This window comes from Lithobates pipiens, unplaced genomic scaffold, assembly GCF_037356315.1.
Source record: "Lithobates pipiens isolate NorthernLeopardFrog02 unplaced genomic scaffold, aLitPip1_a1.2 Scaffold_56, whole genome shotgun sequence".
In the NCBI taxonomy this organism is placed as follows: domain Eukaryota; kingdom Metazoa; phylum Chordata; class Amphibia; order Anura; family Ranidae; genus Lithobates; species Lithobates pipiens.
Window position 1 is genome coordinate 1,450,101 of NW_027507878.1, and position 23,220 is coordinate 1,473,320.

A 23,220-nucleotide genomic window follows, 5' to 3' on the forward strand; every position below is an offset into this window, starting at 1 on the left:
ATAATAAGGCAGAGCTAGGCAGCATTAGTAGCAGCACTTGAAACTGAGATATCGGGACACAGAACAGGACTAAAACTTCAAGGGACAAGGGAATTTAAACTGGGATAGTTGGCAAGTACGAGGCAGCTGCTTTGGGCCCCACAACAGTGACAGGGCCCAGGGCAGCTGCCCCTTTTGCCCTGCCTTAAAGACGGCCCTGCTCCCTTCCCTCTCCGATGTCATACCTTTCCTAGCTCGGCTCTGTAACAAGTAACCCGACTGTTACCCTTCCCCCGTGAATGTTGCTTGGAGGCCAAACCAGGCTGGTGAGGTGACTCCCCTCTATTCCGACTCCTGAGACTTCTACGTTCCAGAGATTCAACCAACACTGAGATATCAATGATGGAGCTGCTCTTTATTTTAGTGTTGGATTGGTCAGATCATTGGATGATGGGAATCCCATTTTATGTCCTCAATAACTGCAGAAATTGACAATAGAATGCGTGCGAAAAGGATCTATTGGTTGACATGCCAACGTGAGACTTGTTGGCATTGTCCACTGAATTATACGAGATTTATACACTACTTATCGGACACGGGATTTTCCACTGGACTTTTGTCTAATCAACCCACCCCCCTTCATCGAATGATGCCCAACCCCCCATCCACAAACCCTCAATCCATGCATTGCTGTCTTCATTGACGTTAACAAAATAATTTACATTTCTCCGGCACTAGAAAAAACTTACTTTATTGGCACGATTTGGCCAGAACATCTCAATGCATAAAGAACATCTCTAAAGCAATATGGATCTATGGGTGGAAAAATAACTTGAATATAAATAAGATGGAACCTTTGCATTGATCCATCAAAATACAATGAGCTTCCAAAATATATGTTACAAAGCAGGCCCTTGGATAAAAAGCACTGGCTGAGAGTTTGTCTTAGCCCTTGTACACACGGTCGGAGATTCCGACGGAATGTGTCCTATCGGACCGTGTTGTCGGATATTCCGACTGTGTGTGGTCTCCATCGGACTGTTTCCATCGGAGTATCCGACGGACCAAGTTTTCCAACTTGTTGGTAAAATTTCCAGACAAAATGCTCCGATCGGACATACTCCGATCATGTGTAGAGAATTCCGATCGCATGCCACGCATGCTCAGATCAAATTCCTAGACCAAAGCTATTGGCTACTAGCCTGAACGTAGTCCTGTCGTAACGAAATAACGTCATCACGTTATGTACAATCGGATTTTCCGACAACTTTGTCCGCCCGTGTGTATGCAACAGTTTCGGACAAAATCCGACGGACAAAATCCGACGGACAAAATCCAACGGATTTGGTTGTCGGAATCTCGGACCGTGTGTACAAGGGCTTAGTGGAACTTGGTTCAGAATGATGGGTGGCCTCAAAGTTTCTATAAAGCACTTATGGAAGGAGATTATTTGGGTGTCTTACTATGTGGTATTAAAATGATAACTGATTGGACACAACAAGGCTCTCAGAGGAGTGCACTGATTTATGGAAGATTACTTTCAAACTCAAGGCGGCCTGCTGAAGCAGCATGGAGGGAATTTAAACATCAGGAATAGATTACAGTGGGACAAATGTTATTCCAAAGAAAGACCAAACCAAATAAATTGGCAGCCAGTAATTTGAAGGTCAACTGTTTAACCCAGATTATCTCAGCCAGGGTTCCATGGAAATCTAAGGTTCCTTCAGAGTTTGCCCCTACAATGACCACAAGTCTAAGCCCTTGTACACACGGTCGGACATTCCGAAGGAAAATGTCCGATCGGACCGTGTTGTCGGATAATCCGACTGTGTGTGGGCTCCATCGGACTGTTTCCGTTGGAGTACCTGACCAACAAAGTTTTAGCCCCTGTACACACGGTCGGAGATTTCGACAACCAAATCCGTCAGATTTTGTCCGACGGATTTTGTCCGAAACTGTTGCATACACACGGTCGGACAAAGTTGTCGAAAAATCAGATCGTTCAGAACGTGATGACGTAATTTCGTTACGATGGGACTACATTCAGGCTAGTAGCCAATAGCTTTGATGTAGGAATTTGATCTGAGCATGCGTGGCACTTTGTCCGATCAAAATTCTCTACACATGATCGGAGTATGTCCGATCGAACCAGTTGGTCGGGAAATATTTCCAACAAGTTGGAAAATTTGGTCCAACGGATATTCCGACGGAATCAGTCCGATGCAGACCACACACAGTCGGATTATCCGACGACACGGTCCGATAGGACACATTCCCACGGATTCTAAAAAATTTTTGGACTTTACATTTTTATGGTGTTGCACCTTCAATCACCTTCTGGATCCTGGTTAATAAGATGGCAACCTCTTTGTAGGACAAGCCAAGCCACCATAGCAGTGGTAATAAGTTACTACTTTCCCCGTACATATTGCTTGGTGTTCATTTCAGGATGGAACAAGATGATGTAGCACTTGGGGAAAAAAAGACAAGCCAACAACCCCGCGCTGGAGGCCAGTATAGCAAAGACTTCTACAATGACAATGTTCTCCCCCTCTGAGCTCAGGTAAGCAGGAATAAAACATATCCAGACGCTAAGAAACACAAACATGCTAAAAGTGATATACTGCCCTTCGTTGAAACTGTCCGGAAGCTTCCTGGACAGAAAGGCCACCATGAAACTTATGGTGGCTAAAAAGCCCATGTAACCCAACATGCAATAAAAACATAGGCTGGTGCCCTCGTTGCATTCTGCAATGATGGCGTCTGATTTGGAAGTCATGTTTAATTTCGGGTATGGGGGGGATGTCACGAGCCAAACCACGCAGATGGCCACTTGGAAAAGCGGACAGAAATATATGACGACATTGGAGATCCTGGAATCCAAACGTTTGCCGATTGAGCCAGGCTTGGTGGACTGGAAGATAAGAATCACGGTTATGGTCTTGGCCAACATGCCGGAGACAACCACCGAGAAGGTTATCCCAAAAATAACCTGCCTCATATAGCAGATAATGGTGACAGGGTAGCCAATGAATAAGAAGGTGGACAGAAAGCAGACAACGAGGCCTACGAGGATAACATAACTGATGTTTCTGTTGTTGGCTTTGACCACCGGAGTCTCGGAGTATTTTCGGAAGATACACAACATCGAGAGGCCAGTCATTGAGAACGCCACAGAAACTGCAGCCAAAGAGACGCCCATCGTATCCTCGTAGGATAAGAACTGGATCATCTTCAGGAGGCAACTGTCCTGCTGCTCACTTGGCCATTGGTCATCGGGACACTTCACACAAACAGTCGCATCTGAAAATAATACAGATTTAAAAAAAATCATATTAGTCTCCACTCTTTTCAAAATAAAAATATTTGACACTGTTCTTGGGGGGGGGGGGGGGGGCAGTCTAAGCCCCTGTACACACGGTCGGAGATTTCGACAACCAAATCCGTCGAAATTTTGTCCGAAACTGTTGCATACACACGGTCGGACTAAGTTGTCGGAAAATCCGATCATTCAGAACGTGATGACGTAATTTCGTTACGATGGGACTACATTCAGGCTAGTAGCCAATAGCTTTGATGTAGGAATTTGATCTGAGCATGCGTGGCACTTGGTCCAATCAAAATTCTCTACACATGATCGAAATATGTCCTATCGAACCAGTTGGTCGGGAAATATTTCCAACAAGTTGGAAAATTGGGTCCGACGGATATTCCGACGGAAACAGTCCGATGCATACAACACACAGTCAGATTATCCGACGACACGGTCCGATAGGACACATTCCGACGGATTCTTCTCCGACCGTGTGTACAAGGCTTCAGCCCTTGTACACACGGTCGGAGATTCCGACAACCAAATCCGACGGATTTTGTCCGACGGATCTTGTCCGAAACTGTTGCATACACACGGTCGGACGAAGTTGTCGGAAAATCCGATCGTTCAGAACGTGATGACGTTATTTTGTTACGAAGGGACTACGTTCAGGCTAGTAGCCAATAGCTTTGATGTAGGAATTTGATCTGAGCATGCGTGGCACTTTGTCCGATCGGAATTCTCTACACATGATCGGAGTATGTCCTATCGGACCAGTTTGTCAGAAAATATTTCCAGCAAGTTGGAAAATTTGGTCCGACGGATATTCCGACGGAAACAGTCCGATGCATACCACACACAGTCGGATTATCCGACAACACGGTCCGATAGGACACATTCCGACGGATTCTCCGACCGTGTGTACAAGGGCTATGAGAGCTGGGACTCTTCCATTAATTCTTGTTTTACACCATTTTGATTCTTTTTTTAAGATGAAAATGAGCTGTCAATTATAGAAATATGAAAAGATAAAATAGCGATGATGGAAAAAGACCAAGAGATCCATCTAGTCTGTCCCAGACATGAAATTGGGCATGGAAAAATTTGTGGAGAACATTTTTTTGCATGGGGCACTCCCATTGTGACAATTACTTGTGATCTATGGTTCGTAGTGGAAAAATCTCATCGACAGCCTACGTTAATACTGCGTAGCACCCTCCAAGTTCTGAGTAGGCTGGTAGGTAAATTTAGTTTGGCTCCTCTGTAATCAGTGGAGCAGGGATTGATTGCTTAGGGCTGCTCAGTGTCTCACAGGCTGCTGTTCTGCTACACCCCCATCTTCTAAAGCCTTCTGGAGGCAAAGTGTGAGGCACAGCAGGACAGGCAGTCGGAATATTTATGGCACTCCAACCAATGCCTGGAAAGGTGTGCCCAGAAGGTGGAGGGAGAGCCAATGAATAGTCTGAGGCTTGGCAGCAGAGGGCAGAGTTCCTGGGTCCAGTCCTGCAGGAGGATACCCCCTTTGAAGGGGCTGTGGCCCTGGGGCAGAGAAAGCTAGAGGAGCCCTTGTGAAGACAGCAACATCCCAGCTAGACTTAGGTGTGGGCCTACTGAAGAACCTTGTCCAGAGATTGAGCTGAGCCAGAAGGAAGTTGGCGGCATAAAGTCCAACCATCCTGTGGCTGAGTGAGTAATTAACCCGCCTTGTTAGAAGAGAAGTGACTCTGGAATGCTTTGATCTCCCAAGGGAGTGTAGGCCCATGTCCGTGCAAGAGGTTCTACAGGATATTTCTTTGCAAGTTCAACAACGACACACAAGATGTAGACATCTTTGGGGTTCTACTGCACATCTGCCAACACCGTGATGAAGAACCTGGCCTGCAGGATGCAAGCATTGTGCCCAGTGACGTTGCTAGGGGGTGGCTTTTGGGGCTATAGCCCCGAATCTGTGGCCCATAACCCAGAGTCTCTGCAGGGGTCCCCAAGGGGGCTCTCTGGGGACCCTGATGTAAGTGGGGGGCTCTCTGGGGCCCTTGATGCAAGTGGGGGGCTCTCTGGTGACCCTGATGTAAGTGGGGGGCTCTCTGGGGACCCTGATGTAAGTGGGGGGCTCTCTGGGACCCTTGATGCAAGTGGGGGGCTCTCTGGGGACCTTGATGCAAGTGGAGGGCTCTCTGGGGACCCTGATGCAAGGAGGAGGCTCTCTGGGTACCCTGATATAAGGGGGGTCCCTGGGGACCCTGATGTAAGTGGGGGGCTCTCTGGGGACCCTGATGTAAGTGGGGGGCTCTCTGGGGACCCTGATGTATGTGGGGGGCTCTCTGGGGCCCTTGATGCAAGTGGGGGGCTCTCTGGGGACCCTGATGCAAGGAGGAGGCTCTCTGGGGACTCTGATGTAAGGAGGAGGCTCTCTGGGTACCCTGATATAAGGGGGGTCCCTGGGGACCCTGATGTAAGTGGGGGGCTCTATGGGGACCCTGATGTAAGTGGGGGTCTCTCTGGGGCCCTTGATGCAAGTGGGGGGCTCTCTGGGGACCCTGATGCAAGGAGAAGGCTCTCTGGGGACTCTGATGTAAGGAGGAGGCTCTCTGGGTACCCTGATATAAGGGGGGGGGTCCCTGGGGACTCTGATGTAAGTGGGGAGCTCTCTGGGGATCTGGGGATATATACACACACGTATATTACTATATATACATGTGTGGGGGGAGGGGGGGTGACTAATTCAACTCAGGGGGTGGGGACAACTTTATTAGGAAATTTTTGTTTGAAAGCTTTTATGTCCTCTTAAGTAAAGCTGCGGCCAGGCTATAGACATTTAAATAATTACATATTCCTAACAAGCAGTTAATATTCTTTAAGAGAAGCGCCTACTGACCTTTGTAACCATAAACACTGTGGAGTAGTACATGCTCAAAGACGGCTGAAGAAACTTTACAGTTTTACTTTCACTTTCGCTCTGTAGCTCTGCTCCTCCCTCCAGACGGTGGATCAGCTCACCCATGCCCCCAGCTCCAGCAGTGACTCAGCAGCTCAGCTCACCTTGCACCCCCCTCCCGGCAAGCCCTTTAGCTTTCTAATCTCTAAAGTAAATGCCGAGACTCAACTTGAATGACTTCACTGCTTTCATTGCAAACTTTCTCCACTGTGCCTGTAGCTGCAGGGGTCAGTGAGGGCTTGTTGTAAAGCCAATTGTTAAACATTAGGAGGTATTTGAATGTTCATAGCCCGATCCATAGACATAGCCGGTAACAGGGGCGGACTGACAACCCATGGGGCCCCGGCCAATAGGAGATTATGGGGCCCCCGGGCAATTGGAGATTATGGGCCCGCCAGGCAATAGATTATGGGGCCACACAGTATACACACACATACAGTATACACACACAGACACACAATATACACACACAGAATACACATACACACACACTGAAAAAGTACTGGAGAGGTGGGGCAGGTATAATCTTGGGATTTTTAAAAAAACACAGATTTTTACATACTGTTCCTGGCTTTCAACCCTGATGGGGCCCCTTAGTGGCATGGGGCCCTTGGGCGGTGCCCGAGTGACCCAATGGTCAGTCCGCCCCTGGCCGGTAAGATTTCAGAAGTGATGTAGCAATATGATTCCAGTTCCTCATCCCAGTGAGTATCTTCACCTGTTTCATTGGAGATCTCTCCGAGGGAACACGGGACACACTGAAAGCAGCAGATCGGCCGATCTTTGACCGACACCTTTCTATGACCCGGCGCACACATCTCACTGCACACCGACCGCGGCACCTGAGAAGAGAAAATAATGACAACATTCCCCAACAGAAAAACCAGAGGCGAGACCATCACAACAAGAAATATTCGGAATCGGAGAGCTTCGATGTTGCCAAAAACAACCAAACTGTAAACATTTGTATCATTTTGTGTTGGAGAGAACTTTGTCCAATTTTATTGTCTTGTGATTGGTAAATATTGAGTGGGGTGCAAAGTATTCCAGTTATACCCAACACAAAAAAAGATACATCTGTAATTAAAACCCAACCACAACGGTTGCCATGTTGCGAATTGTTCTGCTTTCATGTCTTCCATTGAACTGTAGGAGGTTATCATTATTTGTAGTATGCTGACATCTAGTGGTAGTTTTGGGTCACTGCAACTTGCTTACTTCCATAAATTTTTTATATTTTCCCTTGTACCCCCACCACCTGTTTAGTGCTAGTTAGTTCAGTCCTAGCTAGCCCCTCTCTGTTTATTTCATTTTTACTTATTACAGTTACTTATATAGCCCTCTCAATTTACACAGAGCTTCACATATACTGTATATTCACATGAGTCTAAGGTCCCTAACTCACATTCATACACATACTAGGGCCAGTGGCGGCTGCTGCTTAATATGTTTTTGGGGGGGTGGCAAACCAACACCAATACCGCACACCCTCCCCCCCAGGAGATAGACACGAAGTCGGCGATCAACCCGCCCCCCCCCCCCCGCGCGCATGCGTGCGTGGTGAGATGGACAGAGGCCTCCTCACCTTAGGAGGCAGATGACAGGGATTTCGCTCCACGCTCCGGGGCCGTTGCTTCTCCTCCCGGCAGGAACAGGAAGTGGGTCCTGAGACCTGATAGACCCAATTGGCTGGGAGTCTTAAGACTCTGTGGCCAATCGGGTCTCAGGACACGCTTCCTGATTGGCCGGGAGGAGAATCAGAAAGAAAACAGGGAATATTAATTTGCTATTGTCACACAACTGAGTGGGCTCAAGCCAAGCGCATTGCTCTGCACCCCGAGCCCATACTTTATTGAAGCCAATTAGAGCCACTGACTCTAATCACGTGCTTAAAAAAAACAAAAAAAAAAACATTGAAATCCATGCGTCCGGCATGTAGATTGGTGGCCCCCACTGACTAGGGCCAATTCAGACAAGATCCAAATAACCCACCGGCATGTAATTGGAGTGTGGGAGGAAACCCATGCAGGGACAGGGAGAACATGCAATCTCCAGGCAGCTAGGTGTCATGGTTGGGTTTCGAACCAATGACCTTAGAGCTACTAGACAGAAGTGCTGACCACATAACCACTGTGCTGCCCATGATCCCCCAGTGCTGCCCATGCTCCCCATCTGCTGCCCATGTGCTGCCCATGTGCTGCCCATGTGCTGCCCATGTCAGTGTTAGTTATTCACAGAGACAGGGCTTAGGGAAGTTAATGTCTGCTTACACTTCAAAATACTGGAAAATCTCCTCTGTACTGCTATTAGCTGAAGTCGGTACACCTATGTAAGACTGAAGAGGGAGGAGCCGGTACAACTGTGCAAGACTGAAGGGGGAGGAGCCGGTACACCTGTGCAAGACTGAAGGGGGAGGAGCCGGTACACCTGTGCAAGACTGAAGGGGGAGGATCCATTACACCTGTGCAAGACTGAAGGGGAGGAGCCGGTACATCTGTGCAAGACTGAAGGGGGAGGAGCCATTACACATGTGCAAGACTGAAGGGGGAGGAGCTGGTACAACTGTGCAAGACTGAAGGGGGAGAAGCCGGTACAACTGTGCAAGACTGAAGGGGGAGGAGCCGGTACACCTATGCAAGACTGAAGAGGAGGAGCCGGTACAACTGTGCAAGACTGAAGGGGGAGGAGCCGGTACAATTGTGCAAGACTGAAGGGGGAGGAGCCGGTACACCTATGCAAGACTGAAGAGGAGGAGCCGGTACAACTGTGCAAAAGACTGAAGGGGCGGAGTCGGTACACCTGTGCAAGACTGAACGGGGAGGAGCCGGTACAACTGTGCAAGACTGAAGGGGGAGGAGCCGGTACAACTGTGCAAGACTGAAGGGGGAGGAGCCGGTACAACTGTGCAAGACTGAAGGGGGAGGAGCTGGTACACCTATGCAAGACTGAAGAGGAGGAGCCGGTACAACTGTGCAAGACTGAAGGGGGAGGAGACGGTACAACTGTGCAAGACTGAAGGGGGAGGAGCCGGTACACCTATGCAAGACTGAAGAGGAGGAGCCGGTACAACTGTGCAAAAGACTGAAGGGGCGGAGTCGGTACACCTGTGCAAGACTGAACGGAGAGGAGCCGGTACAACTGTGCAAGACTGAAGGGGGAGGAGCCAGTACACCTGTGCAAGACTGAAGGGGGGGCCGGAGGGAGGATTGAAATCTCACCAGGACATACCAGGAATGGCTGTAACTTATTTTTGAACCAGGGGCGGACTGGGTCAGAGGGGAAGGAGGGCAATTGCCCCCCCGAGCCGCTCTGATACCCCGTAAAAAAGGCTGCACTGCTTCCGACATGCCTAAAGGCTTTCTGGTGAAGAGAAGTAAATAGTCCCCACCGGTGTCCTATTGGGTGCCGGGTGAGGACAAGGACAGAGCACGGCCACCACCCCAGTATGGCTGGTGTACTCTGTGTCCGGGCAGAGGCTGGCTCTGTGCCCTACCAGAGGCTCTCCTCCTCCAGCCAGTCCAGACTGAGCAGACCTAGCTTCCCCCTGCAGCCTCCGGCCCCCCCCCTGCTGGCCAATTCAGTCGGTGCAGCAGGCGCAGTCCAGCCCGACCCGCCCATTGAGCACAGAGTACCTGAGTGCAGCTTCAGCCTGGGAAAGGGGTTTGGAGGATGCAAGAAAGAGGGGGAGTGGGAGGGGGCCAAGTCACAGCACCATGGGCCTCTGGGTCATACTTACCCACTGGGCCAAAAGTTGCCCGTCAGCCCCTGCTTTGAATCCTAATAAGTGTAATTTCCCCAGACATAAGATAGCATTACCCTGTTTTAAGCAAGTGATCCATTTTACCTGTGTATATTCCGGGTTCCATATCACAGAACCAGTGTGTAGGGAGATCTGTTCATCTTGACGTTCTCGGGAATCGTATCGACCCACTTTGACCAGCCTGTACTCGTTATTGGGGAAGATCTGCAGATTCATGATATCGAACATTGCCGGAACTTCTCCAATCTCATTGAAGAACACGGCATCCCCGGACTGGGTCCTGAAGAAGACATTCTTCAGTTGTCTGAAGACCTGAAACAACGAGAGACGTTGAGCAATGCAACGGAAGCAATTATTTCTTATGACTTAGAGAGCAATAAATCTGAAGCAATCATTTCGTATGAGTTAGAGGTCTGCAGAGGAAATGTATTAATGTGTGTGGGAAATGTCACAAAATGTTTCCTCCTTAGCGTCCTTCATAATACACATTTCTTCACCTTTACAGTACAAGAGATACAAGAGTGCAATAATATTCTTCTGCTACACAATGATCATGCTTTATAAGCACAAGGCTTGGTTTACACTTACTAGAGCTGCACAATTAAATTGTTAAAAAAATCGTGATCTCGATTCAACCCCCCTGAGATCTCTATTGCAGAATTTGCGATTCTTTCATATAACAAGTGGAGAGACTTATCTGCTCACTCGGCTGTCAAAAGAAAACATCCGGGCAGTCTGCCAAGTTTTTAATATAAAACATTGTAACTAACGCTTCCTTCTTAGATCAAAGGGATAAACTTCTGTGTGTAGAAAGAAAAGATCCAGGCAGTCTGCCAAGTTTTCAACAACATGTAAATGCAGGAAATTTAACCACTTAAAGTCTAAATCTTTTTCTGACACTTCTTTCTTAAGTTAAAATCAATATTTTTTTCTAGAAAATTACTTGGAACCCACAAATATATATATTTTAGCAGAGACCCTAGGGATTAAAATGGCAATTGCTGCAATATTTTATGTCACACTGTATTTGCCTAGCGCTCTTTCAAACGCAATTTTTGGGGAAAAAATCACTTCAATGAATAAAAAAAAAAACTAAAATGCAGCGAGAATCGTGAGAGAATCGTGATCTATCTTCTAAGCAAAAAGATTGTGATTCTCATTTTAGGCAGAATTGTGCAGCTCTAAGCCCCCATACACACAGTCGGAAATTCCGCCGGAAAATGTCCGATCGGACCGTGTTGTCGCATAATCCGACCGTGTGTGGGCTCCATCGGACTTTTTCCGTCGGAATGTCCGACCAACAAAGTTTGAGAGCTGGATATAAAATTTTCCGACAACATGATCCGATTGTAGAGAATTCCGATCAGACAAAGTGCCACGCATGCTCAGATCAAATTACGAGGCCAAAGCTATTGGCTACTAGCCTGTACTTAGTCCCGTCATAACGAACGTCATCACGTTCCGAACGATCGAATTCCGACAACTTTGTCCGACCGTGTGTATGCAACACCAGTTTCGGACAAAATCAGACGGATTTTGTGGTCGGAATGTCCGACCGTGTGTACAAGGGCTCACACTTACAGGTGTGACCAAGAGCAGGTGCATTTTCGAACGTCCCCATCCATCGAGTGTAGGGCAGCCCATTTGTTTCAATAGGCCGCCCCACTCAGGAGAAATGCAGAAAAGAAGTCCATGCCTTTTTATTAAAATGTGCAGCACGGTGTGGTTAGAACAAGCGAGGTTTGCAGATGTATAGGGGTTCAATTACCAATGAATGGCACTGCCATGCGTCTGCTAAAGGGTAACGCGTTTCTCTGCCTGTTGGGAAAGCGAGCAATTTTGTGTGCGTTCCCGACACACAAAGATCTGAACCTAGCCTAAAGGATCAGTCTGACCTGGAGAATCCCAAAATCAGTCCCAACTTAGGTTCAGACTGTAGACGCGCGCACGGGGTGTGCTGGGTGTGCCTAGGCACACCCTAATTCCCCCCCCCCCCATGCAGCAGCGGCATATCATATATATAGAGTTATTAACCACTTCAGCCCCGAACCATTTTGCTGGTCAAAGACTAGACTACTTTTTGCGATTCGGCACTGCGTCGCTTTAACGGGCAATTGCGCAGTCGTGCGACGTGGCTCCCAAACAAAATTTACGTCCTTTTTTTCCCCACAAATAGAGCTTTCTTTTGGTGGTATTTGATCCCCTGTGCGGTTTTTATTTTTTGCGCTATAAACGACAATTTTGAAAAAAAAACGCATTATTTTTTACTTTTTGTTATAATAAATATCCCCCCAAAAATATATTTAAAAAAATATTTTTCCCTCAGTTTAGGGCGATACGTATTCTTCTACATATTTTTGGTAAAAAAAACACAATAAGCGATTATTGATTGGTTTGCGCAAAAGTTATAGCGTTTACAAAATAGGGGATAGTTTTATGGCATTTTTAATAATATTTTTTTTCTTTACTAGTAATGGCGGCGATCAGCGATTTTTATTGTGACTGCGACATTGTGGAGGACACATCGGACACTTTTGACACATTTTTGGGACCATTGTCATTTATACAGCAATCACTGCTATACAAATTCTATATAAATTCTATATAAATGCTATACAAATGCAGTGATTCCTGTGTAAATGACACTGGCAGTGAAGGGGTTAACCAGTGGGTGGCGGTGTAGGGGTTAAGTGTTCCTGGAGGCCTGTAACTAACTGTCGGGGGCTGGGCTTTCATTTAGTGAACACTGATCTCTGCTCCAATCACATGGAGCAGAGATCAGCATCACTAGTTGCTAGGCAGAATGGTGAGATGCTGTTTACAACGGCATCTCTCCGTTCAGACGCCCCGTGAGACGATCGCGGGTATGACCGGACTCACGGGGGGCCCGACCCGCACGCAAGCGCGCCACCGGCTCGCGATGGCAGGGCGGCATTAGAGATTGGATGTACCTGTACGCCAATATGCCTGCCCGTGCCATTCTGCCGACGTACATCGGCGTGCGCCGGTCGGGAACCGGTTATATAACCTACATTTTTAACCCACTGGTGTGATATATAGGAAGAAGGAAGTCTTCTTCACATCACACCAGCCTCTCTCCGGGTTTCTTCACCTCTTGGCTAGAGAATTCGCAGACCACCGGTGAGATCTTCAGATCTCTCCTTCATAAACTGGCTGTCTGTGTGGAAGTGAATGGCGGAGCCATTGTGTGCTGTGATGAGAGGTGAAGAACATGTTCCCTGCTCCCCATCATCACCGTTGCGGCTTTTCTCTCTTTCATAAACGGCCCCCCAAACACAGTACATCCTCTTTTTTTCGTTTTCTTTTTCGCAGGTCGTACAAATTGTTGAGGCCAAACAGAAATTTGTAGGTTTTGCCAATTTAATCAAAATTTTGCTGAACAAAAAAAATAAAAAATTCATACCTTCCAAGGCAGAAGATTTTCCTGGTTGCAGCTCCCAGAAGTTAAGGTCCGATTCGCACAATGTAAGAGGTCATGAAGAGCGTAAGCAAAGGCGTAGACCGCGATGTAGGCCTGGAAAGTGTAACTCAGATCGCTCAGTTCAAAAAGGAAGTCCACCTCATCCAAACTTTCATCTCCTGTGCAAAGTCTAATACCGTCGCTACAATTCGCGACATTTCCCTCGGCGCGCCATCGGCACTCAAAGACGATTTCCCAAAACTGCTTCATAAAGATGTCGCCTGTATATCTGGATGGATGAAGACGGTGGAGATATTGGCCGAACCGCGGCACGGGCTCACTGTGTAAGACCAGGCCGATGGAACCGTTCAGTAATCTGGATTGGCTTTCCGAAAACATGCCCGGAATGAATGTAAAGCACAAGGTGTAGATCCAGATTTTGCTCTTTTTCCCATTCTCTGACATCATGTCCAGGAGGGGCTTGACGTGCATCTCCTCGCAGTACACGACGACGGCAACCGCGGTGGAATTCATAACCACCTCCAGGATCTTTTTGATTTTTTGAGGGGGGTAACGGTAGTGGATTTTCTCCAGGAAGGCCACGCAGCCTTGGTTCAGGTTAATCTCATCTTTCAGGTTTTGTCCATCTAGAACCCCCAAGTCGTCGTCTCTGGTCAGGATCCCAACCCAGGTCCACTCCAGATGTTTTAGCAGCTGAGAAATGGCTTTGTTCTGGATGTTCTCATTGGGCACCGTGCGGAGGAAGGAGGGGAACTGAATCCTGTCACCCAAATCTGGATCAAAAGCACCAAAACTAATCTGAAAAAAAAAATTGGAGGAGCTTCTGTTAGAGATCTTGTCAGGGCTTTTTTTTTTCTCAGAGAATAGGTGCAGGAACTCCTGCCTTGTGAGTCAACCAGGCATGTACTGGCCATTGGGACTACCGGGAGTTTCCCGGTGGGCCGATGGCTCAGTGGGCCACTCTGATGTAAGGGGGCTGCTGATGGGACACTCTGATGTAAGGGGGCTGGTGATGAGCCACTCTGATGTAAGGGGGCTGTTCATGGGGCACTCTTATTTAAGGGGGTGCTGATGGGACACTCTGATGTAAGGGGGCTGGTGATGGGACACTCTGATGTAAGGGGGTGCTGATGGGACACTCTGATGTAAGGGGGCTGGTGATGGGACACTCTGATGTAAGGGGGTGCTGATGGGACACTCTGATGTAAGGGGGCTGTTCATGGGGCACTCTGATGTAAGGGGGTGCTGATGGGACACTCTGATGTAAGGGGGCTGGTGATGGGACACTCTGATGTAAGGGGTGCTGATGGGACACTCTGATGTAAGGGGGTGCTGATGGGACACTCTGATGTAAGGGGGTGCTGATGGGACACTGATGTAAGGGGGCTGGTAATAGGACACTCTGATGTAAGGGGCTGGCGATGGGACACTCTGATGTAAGGGGGCTGGTAATAGGACACTCTGATGTTAGGGGGCTGGTGATGGGACACTCTGATGTAAGGGGATGCTGATGGGACACTCAAAATGTAAGTGGGCCGGTCTGGATGAAGTCCAGGGCCAAATTTCTGTCCCAGTCTAGCCCTGGAGTCAACCAGCGTTTCTGCCCCCCTACCCACCTTGGTTCCACCTTCTACATACCTCCCAGTACTGCCCCTTTTAGAGAATACAGAACCAAGTATCATTTTGTACTACTAAATGATTTGTTAATGATAACAAGACAGTAAAATAGAATCCCTGTTGTGAGCAACAATAAACCCCCCCCCCCCACCCACCGAAACAATAGACCTCCCCCAGAAAAAATAGACCTCCCTCAGCAACAGTAAATCCCATACACAACAATAGACTGTCCCCCCCCCCCCCCAGCAACAATGCTCCCCCACACCAAAGAAAACCCAGCACCAACAACAGATCTCCCAGCATCCAACATCAATAGACCTCTCCCTCAACAGTAGATCTCTTCCAGCAACAATTGACCATCCCCCCCACCAACAATTATAGACCTACCCAGCAAGAATAGACCCCCATGCAAAAATAGATCCTTACTAGCGACAATAGATTCCCCAAGCAGCCAGCATCAATAGACCCTCCATAACACCCCAGCACTCCTTTCCATTACATACATTCATTGCCGGAGGTGCCGGACCTGCGCTCCCCCCGCATTCCTGCTGAAAAAAAGCTCTGGATCTTGTTGACCTAAACAATCCTAAATTTGAAATAAGAATCACTTGGGTGTCCATAGTAGACATGTGCAAAAGGAAAAAATTTGTTTAGTTTAGTTTCGTTTTAATTCGTAAATTCATTAATTTCATTTAGTTATATTCGTTAACTTCCTTAACCACTTCAGCTCCGGACCAATAAACACCTTAAGGACCAGAGGTCTTTTTGCAATTTCGCACTGCGCTGCTTTAACTGGTAATTGCGCGGTCATGCAATATTGCACCCAAACGAAATTTGCGTCCTTTTCTTCCCACAAATAGAGCTTTCTTTTGATGGTATTTGATTGCCTCTGCGATTTTTTTTTTTTGCGATATAAATGGAAAAAGAGCGAAAATTTTGAAAAAAAAAGATATTTTCTTCTTTTTGTTATAAGAAAAATCGAATAAACTAAATTTTAGTCATACATTGAGGGCAAAATTTATTCAGCCACATGTCTTTAGTAAAAAAAATGTCAATAAGCGTAGATTTTTTGGTTTGCGCAAAAGTTATAGCGTCTACAAACTAGAGTACATTTTCTGGAATTTACACAGCTTTTAATTTATGACTGCCGATCTCATTTCTTGAGGTGCTAAAATGGCAGGGCAGTACAAATCCCCCCCAAATGACCCCATTTTGGAAAGTAGACACCCCAAGGAAATTGCTGATGGGTATGTTGAGCCCATTGAATATTTATTTTTTTTGTCCTAAGGGATTGAATAATGACAAAAAAAAAAAAAAAAAATTTTTTTTACAAAAAGTTGTCACTAAATGATATATTGCTCACACATGCCATGGTTATATGTGGAATTGCACCCCAAAATATATTCCGCTACTTCTCCCGAGTATGGCGATACCACGTGTGTGGGACTTTTTGGGAGTCTAGTCGCGCACGGCACCCCGAAAACCAATCACCACCTTCAGGATTTCTAAGGGTGCAAATTTTTGATTTAACTCCTCACTACCTATCACAGTTTCGAAGGCCATAAAATGCCAAAATAGCACAAAACCCCCCAAAATGACCCCATTTTGGAAAGTAGACACCCCAAGCTATTTACTGAGAGGCATGTTGAGTCCATGGAATATTTTATATTTTGCCACAAGTTGCGGGAATATTACAAACTTTTTTTTTTTTGCACCAAGTTGTCACTAAATGATATATTGCTCACACATGCTATGGGCATATGTGAAATGACACCCCAAAATACATTCTGCTGCTTCTCCCGAGTACGGGGATACCACATGTGGGGGACTTTTTGGGAGCCTAGCCACGTACGGGACCCCGAAAACCAAGCACTGCCTTCCGGATTTGAATATAAAATGCTATAAAAAACAAACTAACCAGAGTCACCCGTAACACTTATACGGTGATCAGTGGTGAAAGGGTTAACTAGGGGCAATCAGGGGGTTCAAATTTTTATTAGGTAGTATATGGGGGTCCCTGGCGCTATATAAAAACCTGACGGGGAACCTAAATAACTAACTGGCTAACCAGCGTCACCAGTGACACTTATACTGTGATCGCTGGTGAAAGGGGGTGAAAGGGTTAACTAGCAGCAATCAGGGGGTTAAAACCATTATTGGGTAGTATATAGGGGTACCTAGCGCTATAAAAACCTGGCGGTGAACCTAAAAAAATAACTAGCTACCTAGCGACACTAGCGACACTGATGCAGCGTTCAGAAAAATTATCGCTTAGTGACACTGGCAAAAGGGGGTGAAAGGGTTAACTAGCGGAAATCAGGGGGTTAAAACCATTATTGGGTAGTATATCGGGGTACCTAGCGCTATAAAAACCTGGCGGTGAACCTAAAAAAATAACTAGCTACCTAGCGACTGTAGCGACACTAATGCAGCGATCAGAAAAACGATCGCTTAGTGACACTGGCAAAAGGGGGTGAAAGGGTTAACTAGCGGCAATCAGGGGGTTAAAACCATTATTGGGTAGTATATCGGGGTACCTAGCGATATAAAAACCTGGCGGTGAACCTAAAAAAATAACTAGCTACCTAGCGACACATGCAGCGATCAGAAAAATGATCGCTTAGTGACACTGGCAAAAGGGGGTGAAAGGGTTAACTAGCGGCAATCAGGGGGTTAAAAACATTATTGGGTAGTATATCGGGGTACCTAGCGCTATAAAAACCTGGCGGTGAACCTAAAAAAATAACTAGCTACCTAGCGACTGTAGCGACACTAATGCAGCGATCAGAAAAACGATCGCTTAGTGACACTGGCAAAAGGGGGTGAAAGGGTTAACTAGCGGCAATCAGGGGGTTAAAAACATTATTGGGTAGTGTATCGGGGTACCTAGCGATATAAAAACCTGGCGGTGAACCTAAAAAAATAACTAGCTACCTAGCGACACTAGCGACACATGCAGCGATCAGAAAAATGATCGCTTAGTGACACTGGCAAAAGGGGGTGAAAGGGTTAACTCTAGGGGCAATCAGGGGGTTAAATCTTTATTGGGGGGTGATAGGGGGCTACCCTGGACCTAACACTAACTGTCCTGACAGTTTTTACTGTCACAACTGACACTGAATGCATTGATCAGTAAAGAAATGATCAATGCAATCAGTGACACTGTGACTGGGGGGGGAGGGGGGCGGGGGGGGATCGGGGGGCGATCGGGGGGGGGATCGGGGGGGGTTTGTGTGCCTGTGTGTACCTACATGTCAGTGTAGTGTTGGTGCACACTTACTTTTACTCTTCTCCTCGTAGTCCGGTCAAAAAGACCGCCCCGAGGAGAATGACATCACTTCCTCCTTCCTGTGTAAACAATACACAGGGGAGGAAGCTTCTCATTGGCCAGGAGCGATCCAGAGGGGGTGGCCGAAAACCAACGGCCATCCCCTCATCATGGAGCGCTCCTGGACCGAATCGGACCGCCGTAACCAGCGGGAGGGGGTCCGATCGGACCCCCCACCCGCTGGAAGGCAATCACGTAGATGTACGTGATTATGCCTGCCTGTGCCATTGTGCTGACGTACAATGGCAATACAGCGGTCCTCAAGTGGTTAAATTCGTTTTCGGATTTCGTTTAGTTTTCTACCAAATTCGAAAAATCGGCCACATTCGAAAATATTTCAACCAAATTCGAAAATATTTCTACCGGATTCGAAAATATTTTGTGACCCAATTTTAGGGCCATGTATCTCAGGGTGACTTGGTGCTAGAAACTCCAAATGTGGATATGTTGTAGTGCTAGTACTATTGTGTATGCATACAAAATTTGGGGTTTCTAGCTATTAGTGACCCCAAGATATGTGGCTCCAAATTCGGGTCGCAAAATGTCATTCTCTGCTGCAGAAAAGTGCTTGACACATTGCCTATATCTATTGGACTATAAGATTTACTTTGAGCTGACCTTTTGTTTCATTAGATCTTCAAAGAATTACCGAATTCATTCGAATTCATTTGTTATATTTTTTTCGTATTCGTTGTTATTCGTTATTTTTTTATTCGGACATTCGGATGCATCCGAATGTCCGAAAGATGCAAAATTCGGCCGAATTTCGATTCGTTACGAAACGAATTGCACAAGCCTAGTCCATAGGAGCATGATGAATTCTGATGGGGCTTTATAGTTATAGAGGTTGATTTATATAAAAAAAAAATATGCATAGCCACTGGCCCAGTCTATTTAAAAAGAATTTGCATAACCCAATCAGAGTGCATGTACATTCGTTCTCTGCAAATGAGGCAAAAAAAAATAAAAAACTAATGTAAATAGGCTACATCCTTTGCCGTTTGAATGTTAATCATTAATTTTCCCCAAAAATACTGCATCGGGCACTAGATGGAGCTATAGGATTGGAATGACCTACAATACTTAGCTCCATCTAGTGGCCAGATGCGGTATTTTTAATTTAAAATCAATGATTTACATTTGAACAGTACAGAACATATCCTATTTAGGTTTGTGTTTTGCCCCATTCGTACAGAACAAATGTACCACTGGGCTATGCAAATTCTTTTTACATCATTCATTTCATAAGCTTATATAAAGGCACACTTTTTTTCCATTTTGGATGAAGTAGGAAAGGACCCTTTAGACCAGGGATATGCAATTAGCGGACCTTCAGCTGTTGCAGAACTACAAGCCCCATGAGGCCATAGCAAGACACTCAGAGGCAGAGGCATGATGGGACTTGTAGTTTTGCAACAGCTGGAGGTTTGCTAATTGCCTATCCCTGCTTTAGACCCTTTGGGCTCATTCAAAAATATAGGTAGATCTTTGAGCAACAATTTTACCTCCTCCTGACCACCCACCTAAACCAAGGTATGCAGCAGCAGAGGGCTGTACACTTTCAGTGGCCATGATGCTTTGCTTTGTGGCCATAGCAAAAATTTCATGGCACGATGGCATAATTAGGGCCACAAAATAAAATAAACACCAGCCATGTTGTCCAGACCCCCCCCCCCCCATGCCCCTGAGAGCTTTGGGACTGGTGATCCTGAATGATTCCTGAACTCCGATGGTGCCCTCCCGGGGAGAAGAGCAGTTAAAGGCATCTGCAGAAGGAGCACTCTGGGTAATAGGAGACTGGAAAAGGCTGGGGATGGGGGGGCTTTGGAAGTAGGGTTTTTGCTTATACTGTATAATAGTAGTGAATCATGAGAATTGTACCTGAGGGTAATTGCACAGACCCGCTATCCTGGCAATCGGGATGGATAAAGTTGACATGGAATCTCCAACAATACCGGCTAGGAATGGAAGCTTCCAGCCTCCGATACCATCATAGGCCAAGTTCTTCTTCTCCCAGAGCAACATCATGGTGGCTTGAATCGCTCTCGCCTCCGACACACACGTGTCAAATATATCAAAACCCAAAGTCAGGTTTGGCAGGAGGTTCCGGTTCTGATTGATCTCCTCGATGGCGAATACTACAGCCAGTACATCCCGATAATACCTAATGACAAAACTGTCCAAGAAGAGATTCTACTCAGTGTCCATTATATGGAAGAAAATATTACACTTAGTGACTATTAAGTAGAAGAAGAGATTCTACTTACTGTTCAATATGTGAAGGAAGAGATTCTACTTCCTGTCCATTATGTAGAAGAAGAGATTCTACTTAGTGACGGGAGTCACTTTGGGGCGGGGGGCCCGTGGAACCCAGAATCCCTTGGAGAGGTTGGGAAACTCTTGTTCCAGCTCCCCCATGCACCTTCTATGTCTAAGTCACCCTGTGTCTATTGAGGGCACAGGGTGACTGAGAAAATGATGGACATTAAGAATGTGGTTTGGATTACCTAAAATGAAACAGTAATATTTAATCAAAAATATCCCTCAAGAAATATATGATACATTAATTCCACTGTATCAGAATGATGAAACATTGTAATGCCCTGTACACACGGTCAGAAATTCCAAAGGAAAAGGTCAGATCAGATTATATTGTCGGAAATGGCGATCGTGTGTGTGGGCTCTATCTGACTTTTTCCATCGGAAATTCCAACGGAAAATATTTGAGAGCTGGATCTAAAAGATTTTCGACAAAAAAATCCGATCGTACTTTTTCCGATCGTTTGTAGAGAATTCCGACAGACAAAGTGCCACGCATGCTTAGATTAAATTACAAGACCAAAGCTATTGTCTACTGGCCTCTACATAGTCCCGGCGTACGCAACAAATGTCACCTCGTTCCGAACAATTGGAGTTTCCGACAACTTTGTCTGACCGTGTGCATGCGACAGCCTGGATACTTTCCTGATGGTACATAATATAACTGGGTACTAACATAGGTAAAGTTGATCCAGGGAAAATCTGATCGCCTCTTGGGGGATCAGGAAGGAATTTTTTTCCCCTGCTGTAGCAAATTGGAGCATGCTCTGCTGGGGGTTTTTTTTGCCTTCCTCTGGATCAATTGTGGACATAAACTTGGGTATTTGGATTGTACGATTATTTTTTATTTTATTTATTTGTTTTTAAGGTTGAACTGGATGGACTTGTGTCTTTTTTCAACCTGACTAACTATGTAACTATGTATGACACAGTTTCGGCCAAAATCCGTCAGAAAAAATCAGACGGATTTTGTGGTCGGTATGTCCGACCGTGTGTACAGGGCATTAGAGTTTTGTAGACTGTTGCCATGCCGTCTGCAATCCCTGATTAATCAAAGCATTGCTTGGATGTGGATTCCATGGTCTGCAATGTAGGAGACCAGACCGTCTGCCCATTCTGAGAGCTCCTGCTATTGTGAGAAGGTGTTCTGTGTTTATAATTATGATAATGTGTGTTGTGTCTTCTGAGCTAAAAGACGGCAAGCCTGACCTGAAAGGTCAAACCTCGGAGTCACCTTGGCTGGGTAAATGACTAGATTCAAATTCAAGAAGGAGTAGAATGGGACTTTACACGAGTGTAAATAATGATTTATAACACAATTTTAAAAATATCAAAAAACTTTATTTGCCATCTATGGAGGGAAACTTTTAAAACACATTACTGTCTGAAGAAGAATACGGTTTATGAAGAAGAATACGGTTTATGAAGAAGAATACGGTTTACTTTAGTCCAGGGTGTGCGGGTCCTGGAATAAGATGTCATGGATATGGCCTACGCATTTCACGGGAAGCCCATTTCTTTATTGGATATGTATTACAGCAGAAAGTAAAAAAAAATACAGGTTTTTTTTTCCAAAATTGTCAGTCTTTTTTTTGTTTATAGCGCAAAAAATAAAAACAGCGGTGATGATCAAATACCACCGAAATGTATTTGTTGGATTTTTCCTCTATTTGTGGCAAAAAAAAAAGGACATCAATTTTATTCGGGTACAGCGTCGCAATTGTCAGTTAAAGTAACGCAGTGCCGTATCGCAAAGAATGGCCTGGTCATAAAGGGGGTAAAAACCCTGAAATGGTTAAACGTGTTTTTCAACCACTTGCCTATGGGGACAAGTTGACATTTTGCACACATTTTAAAATAAGCATTTATTTTTATTTATTTTTTTACTTGCAAACGTATGTAGGCATAGGACACGCAGGGGCGGACTGACCATTCGGGCACTCGGGCTCTGCCCAAGGGGCCCCATGCCACTAAGGGGCTCCATCAGGGTTGCCAGCCTCAATAAAACCAGGGACAGTATAAATCTGTGTTTTTTTTTAAATCCCAATATTATAAAGCTGCCCCGCCTCTCCAGTACCTTTTCAGTGTGTGTATGTGTATTCTGTGTGTGTATATTGTGTGTGTATATTGTGTATCTGTGTGTGTATACTGTATGTGTGTGTATACTGTATGTGTGTGTATACTGTATGTGTGTGTGTACTGTGTGGCCCCATAATCTCCTATTGCCCGGGGGCCCCAAAATCTCCTATTGCCCGGGGGCCCCATGAGTTGTCAGTCCGTCCCTGAGGACACGCCCCCGACACACCCCCTTAAAGGAGAATTAAACAAAAAAAGGTTCATTAAAATCCATAAGGACTTTTTTTTTTACCACTCCTGTTCCTTTACATTGGCTTTCAAATTTACAACTGCAGCAAATTATAAATTGCAAGAAAGGTTTAGCATTGGGAAACAATTTTGAAAGATAAAAAGTGCATTTTCGATACAACTATATGGATCAGACGAAAACGAGGGCCAAATGATGGACAAA

The 23,220-nt window shown here is 46.0% G+C and overlaps 1 protein-coding gene across 1 annotated transcript in view; it reads right to left on the reverse strand.

The window, feature by feature from the left end:
• Positions 1-267: 267 nt before the first annotated feature.
• The window catches only part of LOC143958017 (extracellular calcium-sensing receptor-like), a 28,255-nt gene continuing 5,302 nt past the window's right edge, over positions 268-23,220 (reverse strand). The window contains exons 2-6 of the mRNA XM_077467459.1: positions 20,256-20,550; positions 13,412-14,227; positions 10,072-10,299; positions 6,946-7,069; positions 268-3,282 (exon numbers count right to left, since the gene is read on the reverse strand). Coding sequence (XP_077323585.1) covers positions 2,390-3,282; positions 6,946-7,069; positions 10,072-10,299; positions 13,412-14,227; positions 20,256-20,550 — 2,356 coding nt within the window. The 3' untranslated portion in view covers positions 268-2,389. The remainder of the gene's footprint in view (positions 3,283-6,945; positions 7,070-10,071; positions 10,300-13,411; positions 14,228-20,255; positions 20,551-23,220) is intronic.